The 23,387-nt window shown below is 48.4% G+C and overlaps 4 protein-coding genes across 17 annotated transcripts in view; 1 reads left to right on the top strand and 3 right to left on the bottom strand.

Annotated features, from left to right (window-relative positions):
- LOC121098653 (collagen alpha-1(V) chain-like) overlaps positions 1–11,975 on the bottom strand; it is an 18,440-nt gene extending 6,465 nt beyond the window's left edge. For 2 of the 7 annotated variants that reach the window (XM_040616900.1, XM_040616899.1), the window contains exon 1: positions 11,063–11,964. The gene's annotated coding sequence lies outside the window, so the exon portion shown is untranslated. Of the gene's footprint in view, positions 1–11,062 lie in introns of all 7 variants that reach the window. The other 5 variants (XM_040616902.1, XM_040616901.1, XM_040616896.1 and 2 more) reach the window with 5 other exon arrangements.
- Positions 2,132–13,760, bottom strand: LOC121098655 (fibrillin-2-like). 5 transcript variants are annotated; one of them, XM_040616908.1, is made up of 3 exons: positions 13,289–13,760; positions 5,531–5,670; positions 2,132–5,348 (listed from the first exon to the last, which is right to left on the bottom strand). In XM_040616908.1, the coding sequence occupies exons 1-3, from the start codon at positions 13,755–13,757 to the stop codon at positions 4,596–4,598; spliced, it is 1,362 nt and encodes a 453-aa protein (XP_040472842.1). In that variant the 5' UTR covers positions 13,758–13,760; the 3' UTR covers positions 2,132–4,595. The 5 variants fall into 5 exon arrangements, with proteins under 5 accessions (XP_040472842.1, XP_040472843.1, XP_040472844.1 ...); XM_040616909.1 differs by having other exon boundaries at positions 2,132–5,390; positions 5,573–5,670; XM_040616910.1 differs by having other exon boundaries at positions 5,531–5,649.
- Positions 13,730–14,679, top strand: TOMM6 (translocase of outer mitochondrial membrane 6). Its single transcript, XM_040616913.1, has 3 exons — positions 13,730–13,874; positions 13,958–14,059; positions 14,370–14,679. Exons 1-2 carry the CDS (start codon positions 13,756–13,758, stop codon positions 14,052–14,054), a joined length of 216 nt encoding a protein of 71 aa, XP_040472847.1. The 5' UTR covers positions 13,730–13,755; the 3' UTR covers positions 14,055–14,059; positions 14,370–14,679.
- The window catches only part of USP49 (ubiquitin specific peptidase 49), a 34,687-nt gene continuing 25,821 nt past the window's right edge, over positions 14,522–23,387 (bottom strand). For 3 of the 4 annotated variants that reach the window (XM_040616904.1, XM_040616903.1, XM_040616905.1), the window contains one exon: positions 14,522–23,387. In XM_040616904.1, coding sequence (XP_040472838.1) covers positions 23,197–23,387 — 191 coding nt within the window. In that variant the 3' untranslated portion in view covers positions 14,522–23,196. The other variant, XM_040616907.1, reaches the window with a different exon arrangement.

Genomic DNA, 23,387 nt, shown 5'->3' with positions numbered 1-23,387 from the left:
GCGGTATCTGGTTTAGTTTGTGTAAGCGATTGCGGTTATCCTACCTTACACAAGCGGTGTCTGGTGGCTGCACAAGCGATTTCATATCTTTTGCTGTCTGACCTTTACATTGGGCTTAACATAAATCTTAATAAACAATACCCTAGCCCATAGTTTCTCACACAGGGGTGAGCACATCCCGTAGGACAACACTGCCAGCTGGGGGACAGCTGCCTGTCCGGTGCCACCTGTGGTGCTCCCAGCTCTGCCAAGCGTTGGGTCACCTCCAGCGCCACAGGGCACCACCACCAGCGAGGACCCGCAGGAGATGCATCAGCTGGGGGCCACACGGACCCGCTCCCCATTTGGGGAGGAGACATGGCACCTGGCAATGCCACGGTGGCTCCCTTGGCACCTGCACGCCTGCAACTTGCCCGAAGCCTCCACTTGCTTGCAGCCACGTTTCAATCACCCTGTGCCAGCCCCACGGGTCACAGCACCCAGCGGCACCACCCCACTATTGTCCCACGGGATCCTGGCCCAGCCGCTCGCCCTCGCCTGCATCGCCCCACTGGGCTTGGGCAACCTGCCCGCTGGGTGCCCCTGGGCAGCCCGCACCGGAGTGGGGTGCAAGCCCCCGCTCCGGGCTGCATCCCCGCCCCCGTGCTGCTCCCATGGGACACGGTTTGGGCTCCCCGTAGGGGCTCGGGGCTCAAACCCTGCAGACGCAAAGGGCTCCCTGGGGTGGCCTTTGGGGCTTCCCCACTGCCAGGCTGTGGGGTCAGGGAGCAGGGCTCACGGCAAGAGATGCGGCCGCGGAGAGCAGGGGATGCTCTGCCCCAAAACCCACTGATCCCAGCCCGGCTGGGGCACTGGGCTCCCAGTTAAGACTGGCCACCCCCTCCCCAGGCTAGCAGGGGTTAAGGGCAGCACAGGCACCGCTCGCAGGTCAGCAGGGACAGCACCAGAGTAAAAGAGAGAATAATAACGACACTTTTCTCTCCAAATTGAGGGGTTTACCTGGCAGATCAGTCCCACGTGGCCCTGGAGAGCAGCTTGCCCCGCCGAAGAGCTGAAGCAACGAGGGGGAGTGCCGGAGAGCCCCCCGCCCCCAGCTCAGCTCCGGCAGCCTCTCCCAGCGGGGCCGCCAGATCGCCCCCACCCCCACCCCCACCCCACGTGTGCTTTGTGCAAACCATCAGCCGGCGATCGCCGAGGGCAACCAGGTGCCAGTTCCACCCCAGGGAGCTCCCCCAGGGCCTCCCCAGCATTGATTGCCTTTCCTAGAAAGCCACCCTGCCCTAATCCTGGAAGCTTTTCCCTCCTGTTTGCGTTTGCAGCTCCTTACACCGAATTCCAGCTGCTGGGAACAAACCCTGGCTAGCTGGGGGCACGGACGGGGCAGACACCCCCCGCCTCATTTTCTGAGGGCAGCACCCCTTCTGCCGTCAGCCTCTGATCACCAGGGCCAGCCAAATTCCTGCGGTTATCTCCGACCTCTCAGCAAACCTGGTTTAAAGCCCTTTGATGCGAGACCTGAAGATCTGCATTGCATCAGCCTCTGGGCGCTGCTCCCGATCCTGCTCCATCCCCACCTCTGCAGCCCCCGTGCAAGGGGACCCCCTGCATCCCCAGGGCACGGAGCCCCTCTGCATGGGGACCCCCTGCATCCCCAAGGCACGGAGCCCCCATGCAAGGGGACCCCCTGCTTCCCCAGGGCTCCATCCCCACCTCTGCAGCCCCCGTGCAAGGGGACCCCCTGCATCCCCAGGGCACGGAGCCCCTCTGCATGGGGACCCCCTGCATCCCCAAGGCACGGAGCCCCCATGCAAGGGGACCCCCTGCTTCCCCAGGGCTCCATCCCCACCTCTGCAGCCCCCGTGCAAGGGGACCCCCTGCATCCCCAGGGCACGGAGCCCCTCTGCAAGGGGACCCCCTGCATCCCCAAGGCACGGAGCCCCCATGCAAGGGGACCCCCTGCTTCCCCAGGGCTCCATCCCCACCTCTGCAGCCCCCGTGCAAGGGGACCCCCTGCATCCCCAGGGCACGGAGCCCCTCTGCATGGGGACCCCCTGCATCCCCAAGGCACGGAGCCCCCCATGCAAGGGGACCCCCTGCTTCCCCAGGGCTCCATCCCCACCTCTGCAGCCCCCGTGCAAGGGGACCCCCTGCATCCCCAGGGCACGGAGCCCCTATGCAAGGGGACCCCCTGCATCCCCAGGGCACGGAGCCCCCATGCAAGGGGACCCCCTGCTTCCCCAGGGCTCCATCCCCACCTCTGCAGCCCCCGTGCAAGGGGACCCCCTGCATCCCCAGGGCACGGAGCCCCTATGCAAGGGGACCCCCTGCATCCCCAAGGCACGGAGCCCCCATGCAAGGGGACCCCCTGCTTCCCCAGGGCTCCATCCCCACCTCTGCAGCCCCCGTGCAAGGGGACCCCCTGCATCCCCAGGGCACGGAGCCCCTATGCAAGGGGACCCCCTGCATCCCCAGGGCACGGACCCCCATGCAAGGGGACCCCCTGCATCCCCAGGGCACAGAGCCCCTATGCAAGGGGACCCCCTGCATCCCCAGGGTGTTACAAATATTTGAAATCAAATGAGATTTAATATAGAAATATAAGAAGATAAGCGTGATAGAACGGGTACAGCAATAGCAGGTGTGGTGTGTTTTGGCTAACTATAGAAACAATATGTTCTGCTTTAGTATCTATAGAGTTAAATATTTCAAATAATTAACCATGGAGTTGTAACTATAGGATTGTTAAGAAACTGTTAAGGAGACCGTCATGGATACTAGTTACGTACAATGGACACCAGTTACGCTGCTTGGAAATCCCATTACCCTTCTGTCTTGATTTGAATATCAAGGATGCCAATCAGTAGAGCTACGCAGATTTGACCAATGATTGTAAGTTTTAATATATATATATTAGATCTGTATATATATGTAAAATATAGTAAGATTGCAATATCGATGGGATCGTGCGATGGGTGAAACCACCCAATGTAAAGGGTAAATTGAAGAGCGAGCATAGTATGCATTTTTATGTAAAAGAACTTGTTTTTCTTTTGTTCATATGTTCAAATAGGTTCAAAACAAATATGTTCAAAAGAACAATGACTTGACTGAAAAAGTGTATAAAAACTCTGGAATTTTGATGCTCGGAGCCATCCCCCACGTCCCCAGCGCTGCAATAACGCAGTGCCTGCTTCTTCAGCCTGCATTGGTGTTAAGAGGGTTTATTCCTGATTTTGGTGACAGGAGCAGCCAGGCACTGAGCACCTCTGCCAGGCACCTCCAGCATCTCCTACTCCTTAATTCCCCGCATTCCCACAGGGAACGGCACCCCCGGGAGCCCCTCAGCACCGGCCAGATGTGCCAGTACAAGGTACAGACATCTCGCCTGGCCCCGCGGTGGGATGCATCACCTTCCCGATGCTTAACAAACATCTGGATTGTGTCAGGTGCTGACAGCAGCGGGAGGTTTCGCTGCTGGCTGGGAACACGGCGATAACAAACTGGTCTGAACTGGGCTGCTCAGCGCTACACCAACACGGCAGGGGAAGAGGAGTCTGTGACCTTGCAGGAACGTGGGAAGAGATAAAAGGGAACAGGGAGGCTCCGAGGGAGCTCACTGGTGCTAAACATTAGCAAGGACAGAGATAAAAGGGAAAAGCCAAAGCTTGAGGTGGAATAAAATCCTTCAAAATCGGTGAACGCGCGGTGCCGATTGCGGGGACGGGTCAGCCCACGGCCCCTCGGAGCTGGCTGATTCTCAAGGCTGCTCCCACCGGGCAGATAACACACAGCTTTCCAGCTGGTCGGTTAATTAGAGGCTCTAATAGCTATAAATCAATTAACTAACTGGGTGGATCAATTAGCTCTTTGGGATTGGAAGAGAGCAGCAGGGACAAATGTGGCTGCAGCCTGGATGGGTGGTGTCACGGAGAGGGTCCTCGCCATGCTGGAGCCTGGCTGGGTGACCCGGGTGTCCCCAAAGAGCAGAACTGGCTCTCGGGGAGCAGGGAAAGGGGAGTAATAGGAAAGCGATGCTAATTGCTAGAAATTCTGCGTGAGGATAAGCTAAAATCTTTATAGAATAGTAGTGTAATTGCAGCCCTGTGGCCAGTTCTCATTGCACAAAGGATCCTCAAACAGACCTGGCGCATCCCCGCAAGTGGGTGACCCCTAGTGCACCCCAGAAAGGGGCCAACCGCAGTGTGTTGGGGGTGCGCAGGATCACCCCTGCTCGGGCTGGTGCCTTCAGCCGCTCTCAGTCCCACCAGCTGCTTTTTCCAGGCACAAGAGGAGGAGGAGACCACCAGAGCCAGTGTGGGACACAGGTCCCATCTCAGTGCACTGGTCTGGTCCTAGCAAACTCCGCATCCAGCCGGTCACCAGCCGGCACGGTGATCCCAGTTGCTCCATCCTGGCTCGTTTGATGTGACACCACATGGACGTGGTCATCTATAAAACCTTCACAGAGCGAGGAACTCGGGGCAGGGACGGCCGCAGCGCCAGGGGGGTTGGCAGCAGGGCAAGGGGAGGGATGCCCGGGAAAGCATCGGTGCACGGTGCCCTGGCACCAGGCACGTGGGCAAGGCTTAATGACACTAATGAAGTGAGTTTGGCTGGCGGGAAGTCCCATCCCGATGGAAGCAGGAATCTCCTAGGAAAGGTGGTAATGCTGTAGCTGGCAGAGAGAATTTTTTTTCTCCAAAAAGCTGCAAAAGCTGGGGCTGAGGTTGGGGGTTCGCCATATGCAAAATGGAGGGAAGGAGCAGGGAGGAGTCGCAGGGAAATGGGAGAATTTGGGAGCAGGGAACAGGGCGAGGGTTTGGGCGCAGGCAGGGAAGGACGGGGGGAGCAGGAGGAGACATTTTTGGGATCCCCCACCTGCAGCGGGAACGCACAGTCCGAGCAGCACGGCCACGGCCCACGCAGCGCTCCAGCCCTTCCCTCCCTTTCCACACATTCCTCCCATACCTTCCCTCCTCGCCACCCCCCATCACCGCCCGTGCAAACCCCGCTCCCCACAGGTTCACCCGGTTGCACGGTGGGGGACACATGGGGACCCTCCTGAGCTGGTGGCACCCACCAAGGACCCCCAGTGCAGAGCCCAGGTGTGCAAGGGCCCCCTGTGAGCGTGCAAGGCAGGGGTGCCAGTGGGGGGCTTCACTGGCTGGTGTCCCCCTGCAGCCACCCCCCTGACACACACATGGTGCACCAGTGGCCGTGGGAAGCCACACACTTTGTGCAAGGCCACCCTGCCGGGCTGCATGCTGCACGCGAGCACGTTGCACGCGGCACCTGGCACGTGGCACGCTGCACCTTGCATGTGGCACGCTGCACACTGCACCTTGCACCTTGCATGCAGCATGCTGCACCTTACACGTGGCACGCTGCACCTTGCATGTGGCATGTGGCACGCTGCACGCTGCACCTTGCACACTGCACCTTGCATGCAGCATGCTGCACCTTACACGTGGCACGCTGCACCTTGCATGTGGCATGTGGCACGCTGCACGCTGCACCTTGCACACTGCACCTTGCATGCAGCATGCTGCACCTTACACGTGGCACGCTGCACCTTGCACGTGGCACCTTGCACGCTGCACCCTGCATGTGGCATGTGGCACGCTGCACCTTGCATGTAGCACGCTGCACCTTGCACGTGGCGTGCTGCACCTCGCATGCGGCACCTTGCATGCAGTACACTGCACCTTACACGTGGCATGCGGCACCTTGCACGCTGCACCTCGCATGTGGCACCTGGCACCTTGCATGTGGCACATGGCGCCTCGCATGCAGCACGCTGCACCTTGCACGTGGCATACTGTACCTCGCATGTGGCACCTGGCACGCAGCACACTGGTATTCCCACTGAATACCTAATGATTGACATAATAATTTTATTATTTTGGAAGTAAAGTGTGTGCCCTGATCAGAATCAATGTACTGGATTATCCCATATCTAGGTATCAAATGCTCTAATAAAGAATTGCAGAACTAAGGATGAAGGAACTTACCCGGCAGTTATACTTCTCTTGCAGGATTGTTCCTTCTCTAAATTTTTACCACCGTTTGTGTCGTACCTCGTGTTACAGGCTAAGTTTTTACACATTGTGTTAAATGATTTACTATTACCAATAGATATTTTATCCTCCCTACCTCGGGCAACTCAGTGAAATCAACTTGTATTTTCTCAAAAGGTTTGTAAGTTGTGTTTTTCCCTCCCGTAGGTACTTGTCGAAACACTTTCTTATCTTCTGACAAGTTAAGCAACCTTGTGTAATTTGTTTTATTTCAAAAATCCCAATGTAGCCAAATTGTTTAAGGAAATGATCACTTAACGCCTTTGTACCCCAATGTGTTTGTGCATGCAGATGTTCCAGTATTTCCTAGCACAGGCTTTTTTTTAACATCTCTCGCCCGCCAGGCAGTGTCCATTTTCCTCGTTCTAACTTAGCCCCTATTTTCTCCAATTTTGTTTGTTCCTCAGGGGTAAACTTCTTTTCTCCTTCCTCTCATCTTTCTTCCTCCTGTACTATGTTAATTTTAACGACCTGAGTCCTCAAGGCTGCTTCCTGGGCTTCTTTATCTGCTAAATTATTTCCTCTGGTTGGGTAATCTAATCCCTTTTGGTGTCCTCTTACATGTACCACTGCTCTCTCCCTTGGTTTTCTTAATGTCCTTAAAATTCTTTCTATTAATTCCTGATGTATAAGATTCCTCCTTTGAGTATTAATTAAACCTCTTTCTTCCCAAATTTTTCCAAAAGTGTGGACCACCCCATATGCATATTTAGAATCTGTAAATATAGTCCCACTTTTCTCCTTTAATAATTCCAGGGCCCTACACAGGGCATACAGCTCACAAGCCTGAGCTGATCACGATGGACTCAAAGGTCCTGACTCCACAGGTTCTAGGTCCTTATTAATTATTTCATATCCTGATTTTCTTTTTTCACAGGTTCTAGGTCCTTATTCATTATTGCACATCCTGATTTTCTTTTTCCTTCCACCACTCGGGAGGAGCCATCTACAAACAGTGCTTCTCCTTTCTCCAACTCGGTATCCCTTAAATCTGGTCTCACCTTAGTCCAGGTCTTAATTACCTCTAAACGGTTGTGTTGTAATTTCTCTGATGGTTCTCCAAAAAAAAAACCTGTGCTGGACTCTGAGCAGAGGTTACCCTCGGTTCTAAGTCAGGGGAGTCAATCAGTATCGTTTCATCCTTTAGGATCCGGCTATCCGTTAACCATTTTTCCGCTTTCTGTTGCAAAACACTTCTGACGTTGCGTGGAGCATACACCTTTAAAGGAGCACTAAAGGTCATCTTCCTAATTTCTTCTATTAATAATGTTGTAGCGACCAAAGCTTGGAGACAAGCAGGCCATCCTCTGCTTACTGGATCAAGTAACTTAGACCAAACCCCACGGGTTTCCCAATTCCTGCCCAGTCTTGAGTAAGGACTCCATATGCTGCCTGGTTTGATGTATTCACAAAAAGATAAAAAGGTTTTCCCACATCTGGGAGGCTCAGTACAGGCACTTGTATTAATGCCCTTTTTATTTCCTCGAATTTCTGATCATCTTCGGTGAGCCACTTAAGTTGGTTATTAGTTAATTTCTCATATAAGAATTTGACCCTTTTCCTGTAGCTTTCCAGCCATGGTCTACAATTCCCTAATAATCCCAATATTTGCCAAATTTCCTTTTTAGTTTGTGGGGGTCTTAAGGATAGGATCCCAGATACCCTGTCAGGATCTAATTTATTTCTTCCCTTACTCAGCCAATGCCCTAAGTATTTTACTTTTTGTTCTACAAACTGTAACTTTGATCGAGACACCTGTAATTCCTTCTCTCCTAGAAAATTTAACAATTTTAATAGTAGCTTCTCGGGTTCCCTCTTCAGTTTCTCCTGCTACTAATAGATCTCCACATATTGTAATAATTTTACCCCCCCTGGGTAATGTGAAATCTTGTAAGATTTTTCTCCAAAGTTTGTCCAAATAGATTTGGTGACTCTGTAAACCCCTGTGGTAGCACAGTCCATCTTAATTGTTGTTTTCATCCCGTTTCGGGGTCCTCCCACTCAAAGGCAAAATAATCTCTGGATCCCTCATCCAGAGGGCCGACCCAAAAAGCATCTTTCAAATCTATTACGCTATACCAAGTATGTTTGGGAGATAGACGGGGAAATTTAGTGAGTGTTCGCTGATTTACAGCTCTCAGGTCCTGTACCATCCTGTACGACCCATCAGATTTCTTTACAGGGAGGATGGGTGGATTATGAGGTGACACACATGGTTCTAAAGTTCCTTTTTCCAGAAGTTTGTCAACTACAGGTTTTAATCCCTTTTTTCCCTCCATCTTGACTCTAATTGGATGAGGCGAATCTATTTTATGGGGTCCATTTTTATCTTTCCAGTTTCCCCCTCCTTATACCATACCGAAGGGTTAATGGCTTCTTCATCCTCTTGTGTTAAAGTGTATAATTTAACGTGCAATTTGTCCCCTCGACTCTGGATGTTCAAGTTTTTTTCAAAATCAAATCCCTTCCTAATAAATTGTACTCCGCTTCAGGGAGTAAAAGTAAATCATTAAGGTAAATTTTCTTCTGTTTTTACTTCTACATCTTTCCAGACAGGTACTTTAAAAGGCTCTCCTTTTGCCCCTACTACTGACATATAACTCTGCCCTTGGTAGTTTGTGAATGGTGAATTTTTCAGCCCCTGTGTCCACTAAAAATAAAACTACCTCTTTATGGGGACCAACTGATAATTTTATCAGGGGCTCCGTTGATGCTGAAGTCCCCAGAAGAAATAGCCCCTGACACCCCTGTAGAAGAATGGCTGCAGAAGCGTGGCCTTAGAATCTCTGAAGATCTGCACAATCCAGGCCTGGTATTAGAATTGGCCTGTTATCAGAATTGTGCTGAAGTTAACAAGAAAGGTAGCCCTGAGCTATTCTTGAATCCTGAGACCAAATAATTACCTTGTGCCAACAGGCCGTGGCTGTAACAAGCTACAGCTGCTGGGAAAGCAGGTGCAGGGCCGAGAAAGATGGGGACCGGTACGGGAATATAGGGAGGAACAACCTACAAGGCTGAAGCACAGCAACACAATTAGCTACATGGATAGAATGCTTATTTTAGTAATGATAATTAGGGGTGTGAGAACCGCGCGTGTTTAGAGACTACTAACCAATTCTATTTCTGCTTTACAAATGTGCATGTGTCTCGGTTCTATGTAAGTAGTGTTAGAAACTAATAAAGTTGAGCAAGATGCACAACTCATATTGAGCGTCTTCTTGACTCCGGCGAACCCTTCTTCCAACACACCCCTATTCTTCTTTGAATATTTTTTCATCTTGTTCCTGCTTACGACAGTTCTTCTGAACACGTCCCTTCTTGTTGCAATAGTAACAGACGGGAACTGTGGATCTTTCTCGATAAGATTGTCCCCTGGGTGTTTTCTCTACTTTTCCCCCCTCTCTCTGGACGGGATCTTATTTTTCTGACTTTCTCTTACTGTTGTTACAAAGACTTTGGCTTTTGCTTTTTTGTTTTTCCTCATCTCTCCTAACATATACTTTCTGTGCTTCCCTAAGCAACTCTTCTAATCCTCTCTCTTGCCGGTCTTCCAGCTTTTCTAATTTCCTTCTTATGTCTCCCCAGGATTTAGCCACAAATTGTGTTCTAAGGAGTGTGGTTCCGGCCGCTGTGTTCGGGTCAATTCCAGAACACATTTGTAGGCTTTTCCTTAATCTCTCCAACCATACCATTGGAGATTCATCTTTCCCTTGTTGTTCATTAAATGCTTTATTAATGTTTTGCCCTCGGGGAACCGCTTCCCTTATTCCCTGTATGATTAATGTTCTCAAGTCCCTCATATTCTGTCTTCCTTGGGGTTGTTGATGATCCCTGTGGGGATCCACATTTGGCCATTTTTGATCTCCTGGGGGGTCCTACCTGATTCTGTCTTCCCCACATTCTCATTCCAGCTTGCCTAATCATTCCCTTCTCCTCAGCAATAAATAAGATCCCTAAAACGGACTGTATTTCTTCCCAGGTGTAAGTATCGGGGCCTAGGAATTGGTCCAGTTCTTCAGCTACTCCAAGGGGATCATCTAACAAGGTCCCCATTTCTTTCTTGACATTTCTCACATCTGTGGTATTCTACAGGACTGCCACAAACCCGATGCCTCCCTGATTGCCTCCGAGGGGCACCTCTCGTAAGGGGTATAAGGAAGCTCCCTCAGATACGGCGATCCTACTCCTCGTACACGCAGCCGGAGGTCGGTCTGATTCTGGTGCTGTTGGTGGTGGAGGCACTGGTGGTACTGGTGGAGATACCACTGGTGGAGCTGCCGCCGGAGGTGGATTATTAGGATATGGAGGTGGTAGGTTATCCAATGGCTCTCATTTGTCATCTTTTTATTTTTCTTGTTTTCCTTCTTCTTCTTCTTCAAACTTCTCATCTGCTTTTAGTGTAAGGATTGAGGCTGGAAAAGGACGTGAAGTCCTGATCCACAATCCTACATAATCACTTTCCCCCTGACTAAAAGGTTCCTTTGAATTAACATCTATATTTAAGGCCTGGCAAGTCCAGTCTTCAAAGGATCCAAAACCAGGCCAAAAGACATGTGGTCTTAAAGGTTCCTTTGGTCATTCTACCATACAATCCTGGACCACTTTTAATTTACTTTTTTCCTTTTCTGGGGCCCCTATCGTTCCAATTTCTAATCATTATTCCTAATGGACTTGCTGGTGGTATGTTGGTAATTTGCTCCCTTTCTCCTGGTCCTCGGTCTTCGATTTTGTCTGACCCATCTAGGAATTTTACTGTGGCAATTCCTACAGTCCTTGGTGACCTTAGTAGCAGTGTCTTGCAGGGGGTTTAGGACCCATCACCCACCCACGAATCCTATAGGAATTTCTTCGGTCCTTCAGCGGCCAAGTCCCTCGCGGGAGATTGGAGCGGCAGATAGAAGACCTCCACAATCGCTTTGGAACAAAGTTCCGTCCCGGTCACACTCCTACACACCCACTGAACGGTATACGCCTTAAATACTTACAGCTCCGTCGTCCTCATTCGGATCTTCACGTGCAGAATTACGGGCAAAATATAGTGCTGCAGCTGGCAAGGGAGCTCATAAAAAAAAAAAAAAAAAATCAAATTCTTTGCTTGCCTTTATTCAGGTTCAGGATGGCGTTAGTCCTGTTATAAAAATGAACTAGAGTCAATTTGCAATTTGAACGGTTAATTTATTGAGATTAGCAAGCAAAGCAGTGCCGGGCGGCCGGGGAGTCAGTGCTCCACCAACGGTTCTCAATTTGCAGGTTTGCAGCTTTCCTATGTTCTTCTTTTGATTTCTGAGAAAACCCCTCCTTGCTCCATTTCCTGGGTTTTGCATAAACTTTGGTATATTGCGCATGCTCTTATCTGTTACTAGGGGTCGTTCGTCCTCCTTTGGTGATCTTGGGATGAGGGGAACGTATACGTGGCTGATTCTTGTACAATCGCATATCCTGTCGTTCATTTCTGTGTCTTTATTCAGCATACCTGCAAAACCCACTGTACACACTTTGGTGAACAGCTTCGCAATCTTTACAACCGCAGTTTTCCACTTGATTGTGCAAACTCGAATTACAACCGCACTTTCCTTCATTCCAGTACAGACAACCGTTACAGTCCCGACCCGACTCGAACAGGAGCCACCAATCGGTGGGGCGCCCTTCCTCGATCAAGTCAGAATTCAGGAACCAAAGCCATCCTGGACGAGCCCCCAGCTGTGATAAATAACTTAGTCCCAAAATAGGATTACAATCAAAGTTTGCAATTTATTAAGCAAACAGAAGCAAGGAAACAGCGCTGGGTGCGCCGGGAGTCTCCGCCCCACCAAGACGCGCGCTGTACAAAATTTATTTTTGGTTTATATTTCCTAAACTAATACACATGCATAGCTATTTCTAAGAAAGGGTTGGTTTATGTAAATGGATCCTTGGAACAGGTGTGTACTTCGTGGCGCATGCTCTTTCTATCTCCTAGGGTCTTCTTAACCCCTATCTGGTGGCCGGTGGATGAAGTCAGCAGTCTTCCTCGGCTCACCCTTAGGATGACCCCAGATTTTATGCATGCGCCCTGTAAACTTCTCTTACTTAACACTATGCGGTTAGCAGCTCAGCCTGCATATCAGAGTGTGTAACCAGATGTTCTTTGCAAGATACAGGAACTAGGTATGTAGCCAGATGTTCTTTGCAAGATGCAGGAACTATATACGTTGATGACTCTGTTTTCTTAAGCGTGTGGTTATGCAAGGGTATGTAAGACAGAAGGTTACATTTCATCATGCGGTCCTAGCATTGTTCTATATTGACACGAATCAAATGAACACATTTCACATAAACCAACCCTTTCTTAGAAATAGCTATGAATGTGTATTAGTTTAGGAAATATAAACCAAAAATAAATTTTGTACAGGGCACGTCTTGGTGAAGCGGAGACTCCCTGTGCACCCAGCGCCGTTTCCTTGCTTCTATTTGCTTAATAAATTGCAAACTTTGATTGCAATCCTATTTTGGGACTAAGTTATTTATCACAGACATGTGGTTACACAAGGGTGTGTAAGACAGAAGGTTACATGTCACCATGCGGCCCCAGCATTGTTCCGTATTGACATGAATCAGATGAACACATTTCACCTTGCATATGGCATACTGTAGCTGGCACGTGACTTAAAGAACGAAGTCAACATTTCTAAGTGACCAAGTATCCTTTATTGGCAGCGCTGGATGCACGGGGGATCCTTCCGCCTAACGCGCATGTCTAAAGTAACTAACTACTTTATATTTATACCATAATACAATGAATATTCAATTAACGCCTAGACATAGTCATTACCTAAACCCGCCTACTCTCGCATCGTATGTTAATTAGCTTATCAGTCTTTTGTGTTTGCGCAAATCTTCCAAGAACTGTGGGCAGGGGTCCTCGGGACGTGGGCAATGGTCTTTGGGAGGAAGGCCGTACATGGTGTACTTTTCACCTTTTGCCAAAAAATGCCGAGTTGGGTGAGTTACCAGTTTCAACCAGCTCCTGCTATCTCTTTCCTCCTTGGGTGTGTTTTAGCTTAGGATGCCGACAGGTAACAGGATGCCGACAGGTAGCAGGATGTCGACAGCCTCACAAGATGTTGGCAGACACAATACGCAGGGGATGTCACGTATCTTATATTCATTACATTTTAACTACAACATTCATTCTATCCTAGAGTGAGCTCATACAATATCACACACGGCACACTGCACCTTGCACGTGGCACCTGGCACGTCGCACCATGCGTGCAGCATGCTGCACCTTGCACGCTGCACCTTGCACGCAGCCTCTTGCACGTGGCACGCAGCACCTTGCACACCCAGCACTGCGCACCTTGCACACTGCACCCGGCGCACACAGCACGTTGCACGCCACACCCGGCACGCTACACTCTGCGCATGACACGCGCACTCGCGCACACACGGCATTCCGCACCTTGCACACTGCACCCGGCGCACGCGGCTTGTTGCACGCTGCGTGGCACGCCGCACCTTGCACCCGGCACGCCGCCCTTTGCACGCAGCCCCCTGCCCGCGGCCGGCAGCACGAGGGCCGCCCGGCGGCCCACGCGGCTGGCACGCGGAGGCGCTGTGCGCGCCGTTCCCCCGCCGCGCGCCGGAAGTGACGGCATCGCGCGGCGGCGCGGCGGGGCGGGGCGGGCCAGGCGGCGGCATGGCGGCGGCGGCGGCAGCCGTGGCGGCGGCGGGTGGGCCCGGGGCCGCGCCGCAGGGGCTGCGCGGGTGGCTGCGGAGGGCCTACCGCTTCGCCACCGACCGGAACGACTTCCGCAGGTCGGGGCGGGGCCGGGGGTGGGGCCGGGCCGGGGCGGGGCGGGAGCCAGCGCGGGAGCCAGCGCTGCCCGTGTCTCTTGCAGGAACCTGCTGGTGAACCTGGGGCTCTTCGCCGCGGGGGTCTGGGTCGCCCGCAACCTGACGGACATCGACCTGATGGCCCCGCAGCCCGTCCCGTAGCGGCGGTGAGTCCCCGGGGGGCGGCGGGGGGACAAGGGGCCACCGGGAGCTGCCACCCTTACCTGCCAAACCTGCCTCCAGCTACTGGTGTCCCGACTGCTCACCGGTGCTGGCAGAGCCCCCCCGGGAAGGGGACGGCCCCTGCGCGGTGACCAGATCCAAGCTAACCGAGCTACGAGAGGGGCTGAAGCGAGCGGGAGCGTCAAAGCCGCCGCCAGCCGCTTCGGGGAGAGCTGCAGCGCTGGGTGAAAGCGCCGCATGCCCGCAGACGGGCTGGGAACAGCCCTGCCTAACGCTGCTTCATTGCCGCCCTAGGAAAGGAGCGGAGCCCACCTGCCCTCCCCGCGCCCCAGCACCAGGAGAGATGCCTTCAGCCGTTCCCAGTTGCAGTACGTTCACGGGAAGTACCTGCTGGCCTCTGCAGAGCTGCTACTCGCGCTTCAAAGCTGTCACGCTTGAAGCGGTGACAAGGGGGTGAAGCGTTTAAGTGTGTGGAGCATTTATTTCCAATTTATTCTGCAAGGCACAAGGAGAATAGTTTTCTCAAGGACGTGAAGCCATTGCGCATGGAATTTTCTTTTGTACCCCCATACACATGTTTATTAAAGTCTGTAGAATAACAACATCACCCACTGGAATTTCATTTTTTTAATAAGAAACTTCAGCTTACAAAAACAAGGTGTAAAAAGAGTAAAGATTTACAAAAAAATCATAAAAACATGATTTATATTTCACACCCGAAAGACAAAAGGAACAGGTCCAGTCCTGGGTTGTAAGCAGGACCCATCAGCTACTTTTTCAAAGGAAAACTGAAACTTTTCAGTTTTTGAAGCCCTCGGTAAACTCCAGCCACCAGGTTTCCTGGGTAATGTCTGGATGAGATAAAGCTGGGACACTTACTGTAAAGGAAAGACAACTGTGTGTGTGGGAAGAAGAAGCCATTTGGTGTTGCATAGCATTTTAGTGCCCAGGACTGAGGCTGTACAGCTCGCTGTTACCAGCTTTAAAGACCAGCTGTGGATGGTGAAGCTGTTTGGGGGACAGCGGAAGCACCACGGGGGAGCTGTGGCTGTGATTCACTCGGCTGCGTTACACAACAGCTCCTCAAAGGTGCTATTTCGTAGAGCAGAGTAACTTCCCAGCTCTGAGCATTATGGCAGTAGGACCGCAACATGGCTTCACATTCTTTGGACAGTTATGCATGGGTTTTTAGTTTAAGACATTCTTACTAGTACTTACTAGGCATACTTACTAGTACTAGTAGTGCTGCCTCCACATTCTGTGACAGAGAACTGCCCCCTTTACCTGCCCCAGAGAGAAACTCATTCCACTACTGATAAGATTCTTAAAAACGCTGTTTTCAAAGCAGGTATTTTTAACATCCTGTAAAGACATAAAGTTCTTCTGAAGTACAGATAATCCAAGTTATGCAGAAACAGTTTCTGCAGGAAAAGGGGATTAATTAGAACGTTTAAGTCATTTTATTGTTAATCTTAGTTTTGATTTAGAACACACTAATCTCCTCTGAGGCCTGGGTTCAGGCAGGGGGCAGTTCATGCAGTTAAGTACATAAGGCTGCCATAGGTGACTTGACTGGATGTTGTCTTTAACAAACCTCAAATAAAATAAAAGCTGCTGAACCTGCGATTAGGAGCAGTGCGCTCGCACCGAGCTGCCAGACAGCTGGACAGATTGCCAGAAACATTCAGTAATTAATTGGATTCTCTCGTCACTTGCTGCTGCCTGGGAGTGTCCTTGAAGCAAAGGCAGTCTCATTCACGAGCACAGCATGGCATACATCAGCTTAAGTCATTAGTGACGTAAGTAACAAACTTGAAGCAGAAACTAGAGGCTGTTCTGACTTAAAAGCCCCCACGAAAGCCCTTGAAAACATCAGGAAACCCACCCAAGCTCCAGCTTGGCTCCTCACCCAAGAAAGCAGCACAGCATTTTGCTCCTGCTTTCACAAGGGCCGCCAGGGGATTTCATACCAAGGGAAAACGGCTCATCTTCCATCAACCCTCTGCCAACAGCACCCTTCCAGCAACCTTAACTTGGAGCGGGATTAACTTTTCTTAAAGTGCTGAAGATTAGCTTTAATTCTGCCCTTCCTCGAGTCAACAGCGAAGCTTCCAGGGCATTAGCAGAAGTGGGGTCTCCCCTAGCTGCGTCCTGCCCGAGCCCACCATGCCTTAGGGGAGACTGCCTGGGCAGCACTCCTCCCCAAGAAGCTGTTGGAACTTTCTAAGCTGTTTAAGGTTCTCTTATGGAAAGGCAGACCTTTAACAAAAAAATTTTACTGGAAACAAACTTAACCACTTGTTCCTTTCCTATAAACCGCTCATTGGATGTCTAGGAGGCTGTGACTCAAGGGTTTGTGACTGCCTAACCAAAGCTGAAGTTAAGCAGGGAAAAAACCAAGACCCAATTCTCTTTTACAGGGGCTCTAGGCTGCCAGTGGTAAGTGGTTTACACATTGATAAGCTAAGCAAAAACTTGGTTTTCACCTGGGAATATGCTGTTCGCCTTGTAGCAGTAGGAAACAGCCTTAAGGGCCAGGCCTAAAAACGTTATTTAATAAATATAGGGAGAGTGAAGATGACACTTGCTATGAAAATGCTATTTGTAAACCAGGTGGAGTTAGGCAGTCCAGACACTATGCTAACTGTGCAGAAGAGGAGCCTCACAGGTGGCTACCCTAATCTCTCAGCTACCGATTCTGTTCGGCGGTGCACCGCGAGCTCTAGCCTGCCCGTGTTACCGTACATTCTTTAACCTCGTCTAGCCACCAACGTGGCACAGATTGGTCCTAACACAGTTGTAGCAGTACAAATTATCCCCATGGTACACGGTTATCTGAGGAAGCAAGGCTAGCCTAAGTACTTTACACTTCACCCTGCCCACGTTGAAGGGAAGCTGTTGTTCCTCTTTAGCAGGAGCAACATTCAGAAGCCCCACGCTCCCAAAAAAAGATGTGCTCAGTCTTGAGTGACACAGCAGAAAGTGGCTCTAAAGCCACAAAAAGAAGAGGAGGCTTTTACTCCAGATTCCGCCAAGTCCTAGTTTGACAAGTCAGGGCACAGCACTTCAGCACGGGGTGGGGGATCAAATCCACCACCTGCCACCTCTATGGGAAGCACGTTATCAAGACTAAAAATTACAAATTAAATAGATAAAGTAATCAACTTTTATCTCCTTTCTCACTTCCAGTTATGCAAAGCATTTACTGTGACATTGTGGGCTTTAATTAGGTAGCTCCTTTATAAAAACTTGAGAATGTGGGGTACTGTTCCTTAGGAACTGTAATATCTAATGGAAAAGCACCATTTGTTTTGCCAGTACGAGGCTACTGATCAGAGAAGTTCTTGCCACAAAAACAGGAAATTGCTGTAAACGAGACTGCGTTTGCATTTCGTTAATGTCTCTGTCTGTAAAACATGCAATCCTCTAGTACACAAGGTCCCCTTATCAGATGCTTCCTGTCTCTTCTAAATTTAGATCGCAGCTTACTGCTGATCTCATTCATCCCAGCCCCTTCCCTACCCCAGCCTGGACAAAATCAGTAGTAGAAGAACCCTAAGGGTATAGCACTTTGCTGTAACTGCAATGCATTTTGTTATCATGCACAAACTTCACAGCAATAAATAGTTAACAGTGGTTAAAGTTGATCATGGGCCCTTTAGGCTGGTCCTTTTCTTTCTTTTTCTCACCCCAGCCCCCCCCCCCCCTTTGGAAATGTACATTGCAAAGCTCATTTTTAAGACTTAAGAACTCTTTTGAAAGAATTTTGGCCCCACCATCCTCTAAACAAGTACAACCCATACACGCACGCACAAAATAAAAATAAGTACAACAGAAGGAGCAGCCTAAAGGCATATCCCTAAAATCAACTGGGGCAAATAATCACTAGTTGGTACAGGTAACTAAGGTATGTAGCTTTCAATCATTTAAACGTGGTTTTATAAATTCAGAAGCTCGCTAGAATGCTTCACATTCCCATCTGCAATAAACAGGTATCAATATTAATGTAACAGACACCAAAAAACCCCTGAATTGAGGTTTTATATTCCCACAGGCAATAAATTCTCAACCTAAGTCCACCCTATCCGATCTCAAACCTGCTGAAGGGATTAGACACACACAAGAAAGTAGTGTTCAGAGCCGGTGCTTGGGTTTTACTATTTAATTTGAAGAAGGGACACTTGGCCACCTTACACAACTGTATCTATTGCCTATTAAATTTATGCAGAAATTACCAGCACATGCTTTTGCTCACGTGTGGAAGCGTGTGCTAGGCTGCTAAGAGGAAACCTGTGCAAACACTGCCATGCCAATGGGAACTGTACTTTTTTTCTTTTCTAAACTGGCAATAAGCATTAGGTTTGTAACAGAAGGTGCTTCCCAAAGCTACAGCTGCTCTACCAAAAAACCCACCGGATTTTTTATTTGTTGCTTTATACTACATGCTCTGACAGATGACAACTTACTAACCTGACTGGAGGGGCCTGGATGATACTAAGAAAATCTAAAAAGCCAAATCTAATCCGCCTTTGAACAAGCCATTATTTGAATTATTAAAAATACAGAGATTTCAAACATGTACCACTAAAATCCTAGCTTCTGAGCTTGCTGGCAAACTTCAGTTGTGTACAGATACGAAATGTAAAATCATTGGTGATACTGAGTACTTGTAAAAAGAGACAAATCTGTCTGCTGCATCAGCCAGGAGGGGGGAATTCACAACTTATTTCCCAACATTTCTGTCCCATGCAAAATATTATTGGATACAAGGCACCAGCTCTAAGGAATCATACAAAATTAGTTCACAAAACTGTATTGTCAGGTAACACTGATCTTGCTCTCTTGCAGTTCTCGATCTGCAACACCACTGACCCACTGGAGCTCATCCTGGAGTAATCTGGCAACAGCCAGAAGCTTCATTAGTCTCTCTCATTGGGCTGCAATTAAGCACATTGAGGCCTGGGGATGATACAATCAATAAGAGAATTATAAATTACCACCAAGACAATATTTATGCTGGAAGCCTTGCCTTCTAAAAGCAAAAAAACCTCCTGATGGCGAGTCCATAGGACACACTTAATGCTTTTACAATTTCCAATTTTATTTCTACACCCTACAAAAAACATCCGGAAGTTCCTAAGTGGGAGTGGTACTGCCACCCAGAAAAGGCGGGTGTCAAGCATTTAATATCCATTACTCCATTTGCTGCTTCACATTAACAACTTCAAAGCCAGACCAGAAAACTCTTCTGGTCAGAACTTACGGGGAAAAAAGATTGCTTTTTTCAGTCCTTTGCACAGAAACTGTTCTTGCAGTATGCATAGTTTAACTTGGGAATACATGCAGTCAAAGGATAAAATCATACATAAAGGCAAATTTATGTAACTAACTTGCTAGTGGAATAAAGTTAGCTAAAATAAAGTGGTTTCCAACAACCACAGTAGATGCTGTATCATACCTGGCCATGGATTCATCAAGATCCTTCATTCTTAAAAACAAAAAATTAAGGAACGCCAATTTACTCACAAGCTGGAATGGAATAAGGATATACCAGGAACAGTCCCATCCCAAAGGCTGCACACTCTGGAGCCTGAGGGTCTCTCTGCCGGCGTATGATGGCTTCCTACACCTTGAGACAATAACCTGCAAGGTGCCAAGAATCTCACACTTGCTCTGAGCATCTCAAGCCGACTAACTCCTTGCTACAGAATGGAACTCCAGTATAGGAATCCCAACACAGAGAGAAACCAATTCTGCTCCCAGCTGTACCAAAACGAAGGTTTTTATGTTGCAGCCACTTCGCTTGCAACTTAGTGTGACCACTGAACTCCACGCAGGAGTTAAGTCACATCATCCGTCTGTGTATTTACAGAAGCAGAGCCTAAACTTGGAATTATACTAAATATGCACCAGTGTATCGGTGGGATTTGGAGCCAAACTGTTAGAGGAGGGACAGAGTTCGCTTTACAGGCTACCCTTTGTCAGGCATGCACTTAAGTGGGCGTCACTATAATTGCAAATAGTATTTTCATTTCCTGATGCAGAGAGGTAACTTCCAATCAGGATTTCTGGCAAACAGGACACTATAAAACAGTGTCCACCATGGAGGGAGCATTGGGCTATGCTTATATAAAGAAGCCTGCAGTAGACAAATATAAACCAAACAGCATAAAAAATGCTATACGCTATCGCTTCCAAATAAAAGCTAAATATTACAGAAACCTCACAGTGTTGGAAAAAGCAAGCTTATTTACTTTGAAGTATAATTTATTCTTTCCCTATCAGGGCAATCATTTTTTTCTGACTGCAGTATCTCCACATCTCAGCACAACTAAGCTAACATCACATGGAGAGGCCACTAATGTCAAAAGATGTCACCAGCAAATGCTACAAAATCTGCTTGGGCAATCAGATGCAGCAACGGCTACAGGTACACTCCCAGCTCCCCACTCCCCTCTGCAACCCACTCGATCCACATGACAACTGTATTACTACCTGAATTCAAATATTAATGCAAAACACTCAGTCAAAAGATGAGCATTCATAGCAAAGAGTCTCAGCTCACTGCAGGAACAGCCAATGCTGCGTTACAGTTTGCCTTTCTATCGCATTTTTATACAAACAGGGCCAGTACAGCTAAGGGATTCAGAAAGTGAACGTACCATTTGGTAGTCATAGCAAACCATGACTCATTTAGAAGAATATAATCCTGTTAAGGGGTGGACAGGCCTGGAAGGACAGATGCATGGGAAAAATACCAGTCTTCCCTTCCACCTTTCAGATTAAAAAGGCAACGTTAATCCCTATTTCTCCTTTCATTTTCTTGTTGAGACACAGAGTCTTCACAGAGCGTATGTTTTGCTCTAGAAAAGAATCCATCATGTATCTGATAATCACAAGCACTTGGTTTTGATTCTTTCAGGAATGTCAACTTCTACCTGTGCTGAACCCAACTCAGCTTCCCCTTAATCAGCAGTCACATTTACTTTTATCAGATATCAATTTGGCCTATTGCATTTTTAATTAATTTTATTTACTGGTAGCACAAAAAAATTCCCTACCTAGTAAATACGAAGATATACAGACATTCATAAGAAATCCTTCCAGGCTCTGCTACATTTAGAGGAACCAAAACTGAAACTTCGGACCGTTTCAAACCGTCTCATTTCCAAAAAAAATAAGAGCACATGATCTCAAAATTATACTTAATTGTCAAAAAGTCAGGTTTTGTAGGTTCAAAAAGCAGCACGTTGCTCAGACATAGAGGAAATGGGAAACTTTAAGGGTGGAGGAGACCTAGCGTGACACTGCGCTCAGAGCACAGTAACAGTCCCTTGCTTGCTGTGCTCCTCTCTGCATAGCTGAAGCGATTAACAGCAGCCAAAGCAAGGGAGACCGATTTGCCCATAGGACAGGAGATTAAAAGTCACAGTAACGCCAGTGGAAAGCGAGGAATGGTATTTGGGAGACTTACCTCTTCACCCCCTCCAACAACAACGTAAGGTTGTCACTGTGTGTCTGATGGGCAAATGCTGACAAGAACAAAAGGAGAAGTAGGGGGGAAGAGAAACACGCTTTCAGAACTTCTGTCTGAAAACAGAACCAATTTTTTTGAAGAACTCGTAATTCAGATTACTTCACGTTTAACCGTTTCAAAAAACAAACCAAAGCATCAAGACTGAAAGAGGTCATGTCTCTTTGCAGTTACATATTCAGATTGATTAAAACATGAAACGTGAACAGCGAAACCCCAAATAGTAAAAACACACCTGAGGTGCAACTGTAGGTTGAGAAGTGACTATGAATAGTCAACTAAGGCCCTGTGTTTGTCATAGAATTGTAAAATCAAGATGATTACAGATACAGACATTTTGGTAGCCTTTCCAAACTCAGTATGGGAACTGGAGATTTAACTACATTCCTTCTCTTTATGGCCCAGCAGAAACAGACTTCACAGGCTGAATTCTGCGCACTACACCTGTGCAACCTCGCGGCCTCCCGTTAGTCTGGGCCTTGTGTGACAACTGCAATTAATGAATATTTCCATTACAGAAGCAGTAACAGAAGCTAGCTCTGTCCCCCACCGCTGTGGTATAACCACCACCCTGAGGAAAACAAGTCACACTTGTAAAAAAGTGCTAGTTTGCCAGTGTTAAGATGCCTCCACACTACCTGCTTCTGCTGTCACAGCCGTGCAAGCCAGGGTTCAGACTTCTTTAAAATCCCAATGACAAAGTTATGCCAGCAGAAGCCTGTAGTATAGGCTTTGTTTTTGCCGCCACTGTAAACAGATACGACACACGGGTACATTCCTGTTTTATTTCAGGGTTTTGCTTTTGTTTTTAAACACACTTTCTCCAGAGCAGAACTGTTTTAAAATCACATTCCTAGTGAATTTAGCTGCTTGTTCAATTCAGCCCAGAGAAGAAACCACCAAGTGTGCACACAGCCCCAGTAACACCGAGAAGAGCTGTTGACAGACCTTGCCAGCCATGGGTTTGCCTTCAACTGATGGCAAACAAATTGCTATCAGAGAGATAGCTAAGGCGTGGGGGAATATTTTCTCTGCTAGAAGAAAGTAAAACATTTCTCCAGCAAGAATAGCTCTTGCGACAATCAACTCCATCTATCCCAACAACTGTTTGAATAAATACCTGGGTGACTGTGTGATTCAAACCCTGGAAATCTGAATGGCAATTAAAGGGGAGGGTACTATACCTGTTCCTTTTGGAGTTTCATCAGCATTACTAGGAACTGAATGTTTTTGAAGACAGTGGAATGCTGCTATTGCCTGGTTGTGCTCATTTGTTACGTGCCTTACGCAATTCCTTTTTGATATGAGATGAATGATATACAGCATCAAACTTTCTAATTTCATTTTGTGAGCGTAATTTAACAACGAGATGCTTTAAAAAACAAGATTCTGACTACAATCTCACACGTCAGAATTGCACAGCTTGATACGCTTTTCCACACCCTGGGTGGCAAACATCATGATCTGATCCCCTTCCTGCAGCGAGCCTTTGTTCCTACAAAGAGGGAAGATGTGAACGCCAATGTTTAAAAAAAAACAAACAAACAAACCAAACTGAGACTGTTGATGGAGTTACAGAGCTCCCCATCATGGGAATGTCAGTCTTCTGTCCTTATCGCTATTTTTGGACGGCACCTGAGCTTGGAGTTGTTTTTCTGAGATTCTTGCTTTGTCCTGCACTGTTCTTTGAGTGTAAAAAAGAATGTAGGCCTGGGTTTTGCACACCTCCTCCACACTACATACATTCAGTTTGGAGTCATTGCAGTGGACCCAAAAAC

This window comes from Falco naumanni, chromosome 17, assembly GCF_017639655.2.
Source record: "Falco naumanni isolate bFalNau1 chromosome 17, bFalNau1.pat, whole genome shotgun sequence".
Classification (NCBI taxonomy): Eukaryota; Metazoa; Chordata; class Aves; order Falconiformes; family Falconidae; genus Falco; species Falco naumanni.
The sequence above is the reverse complement of the archived record's forward strand: the minus strand, read 5'-3'. Positions and strand labels throughout refer to the sequence as shown.

Coding starts and splice junctions, on each gene's coding strand:
- TOMM6 (XM_040616913.1), top strand. CDS start 13,756: ATGGCGGCGGCGGCGGCAGCCGTGGCGGCGGCGGGTGGGCCCGGGGCC. Junction 13,875..13,957: donor GACCGGAACGACTTCCGCAG/GTCGGGGCGGGG, acceptor TGTCTCTTGCAG/GAACCTGCTGGTGAACCTGG.
- LOC121098655 (XM_040616908.1), bottom strand. CDS start 13,757: ATGCCGCCGCCTGGCCCGCCCCGCCCCGCCGCGCCGCCGCGCGATGCC. Junction 5,671..13,288: donor TGCCACGTGCAAGGTGCAGT/GTGCCGTGTGTG, acceptor GCCGCATGCGAG/GTGCAGCACGCCACGTGCAA. Junction 5,349..5,530: donor TGCAGCATGCTGCATGCAAG/GTGCAGTGTGCA, acceptor GCTGCATGCAAG/GTGCAAGGTGCAGTGTGCAG.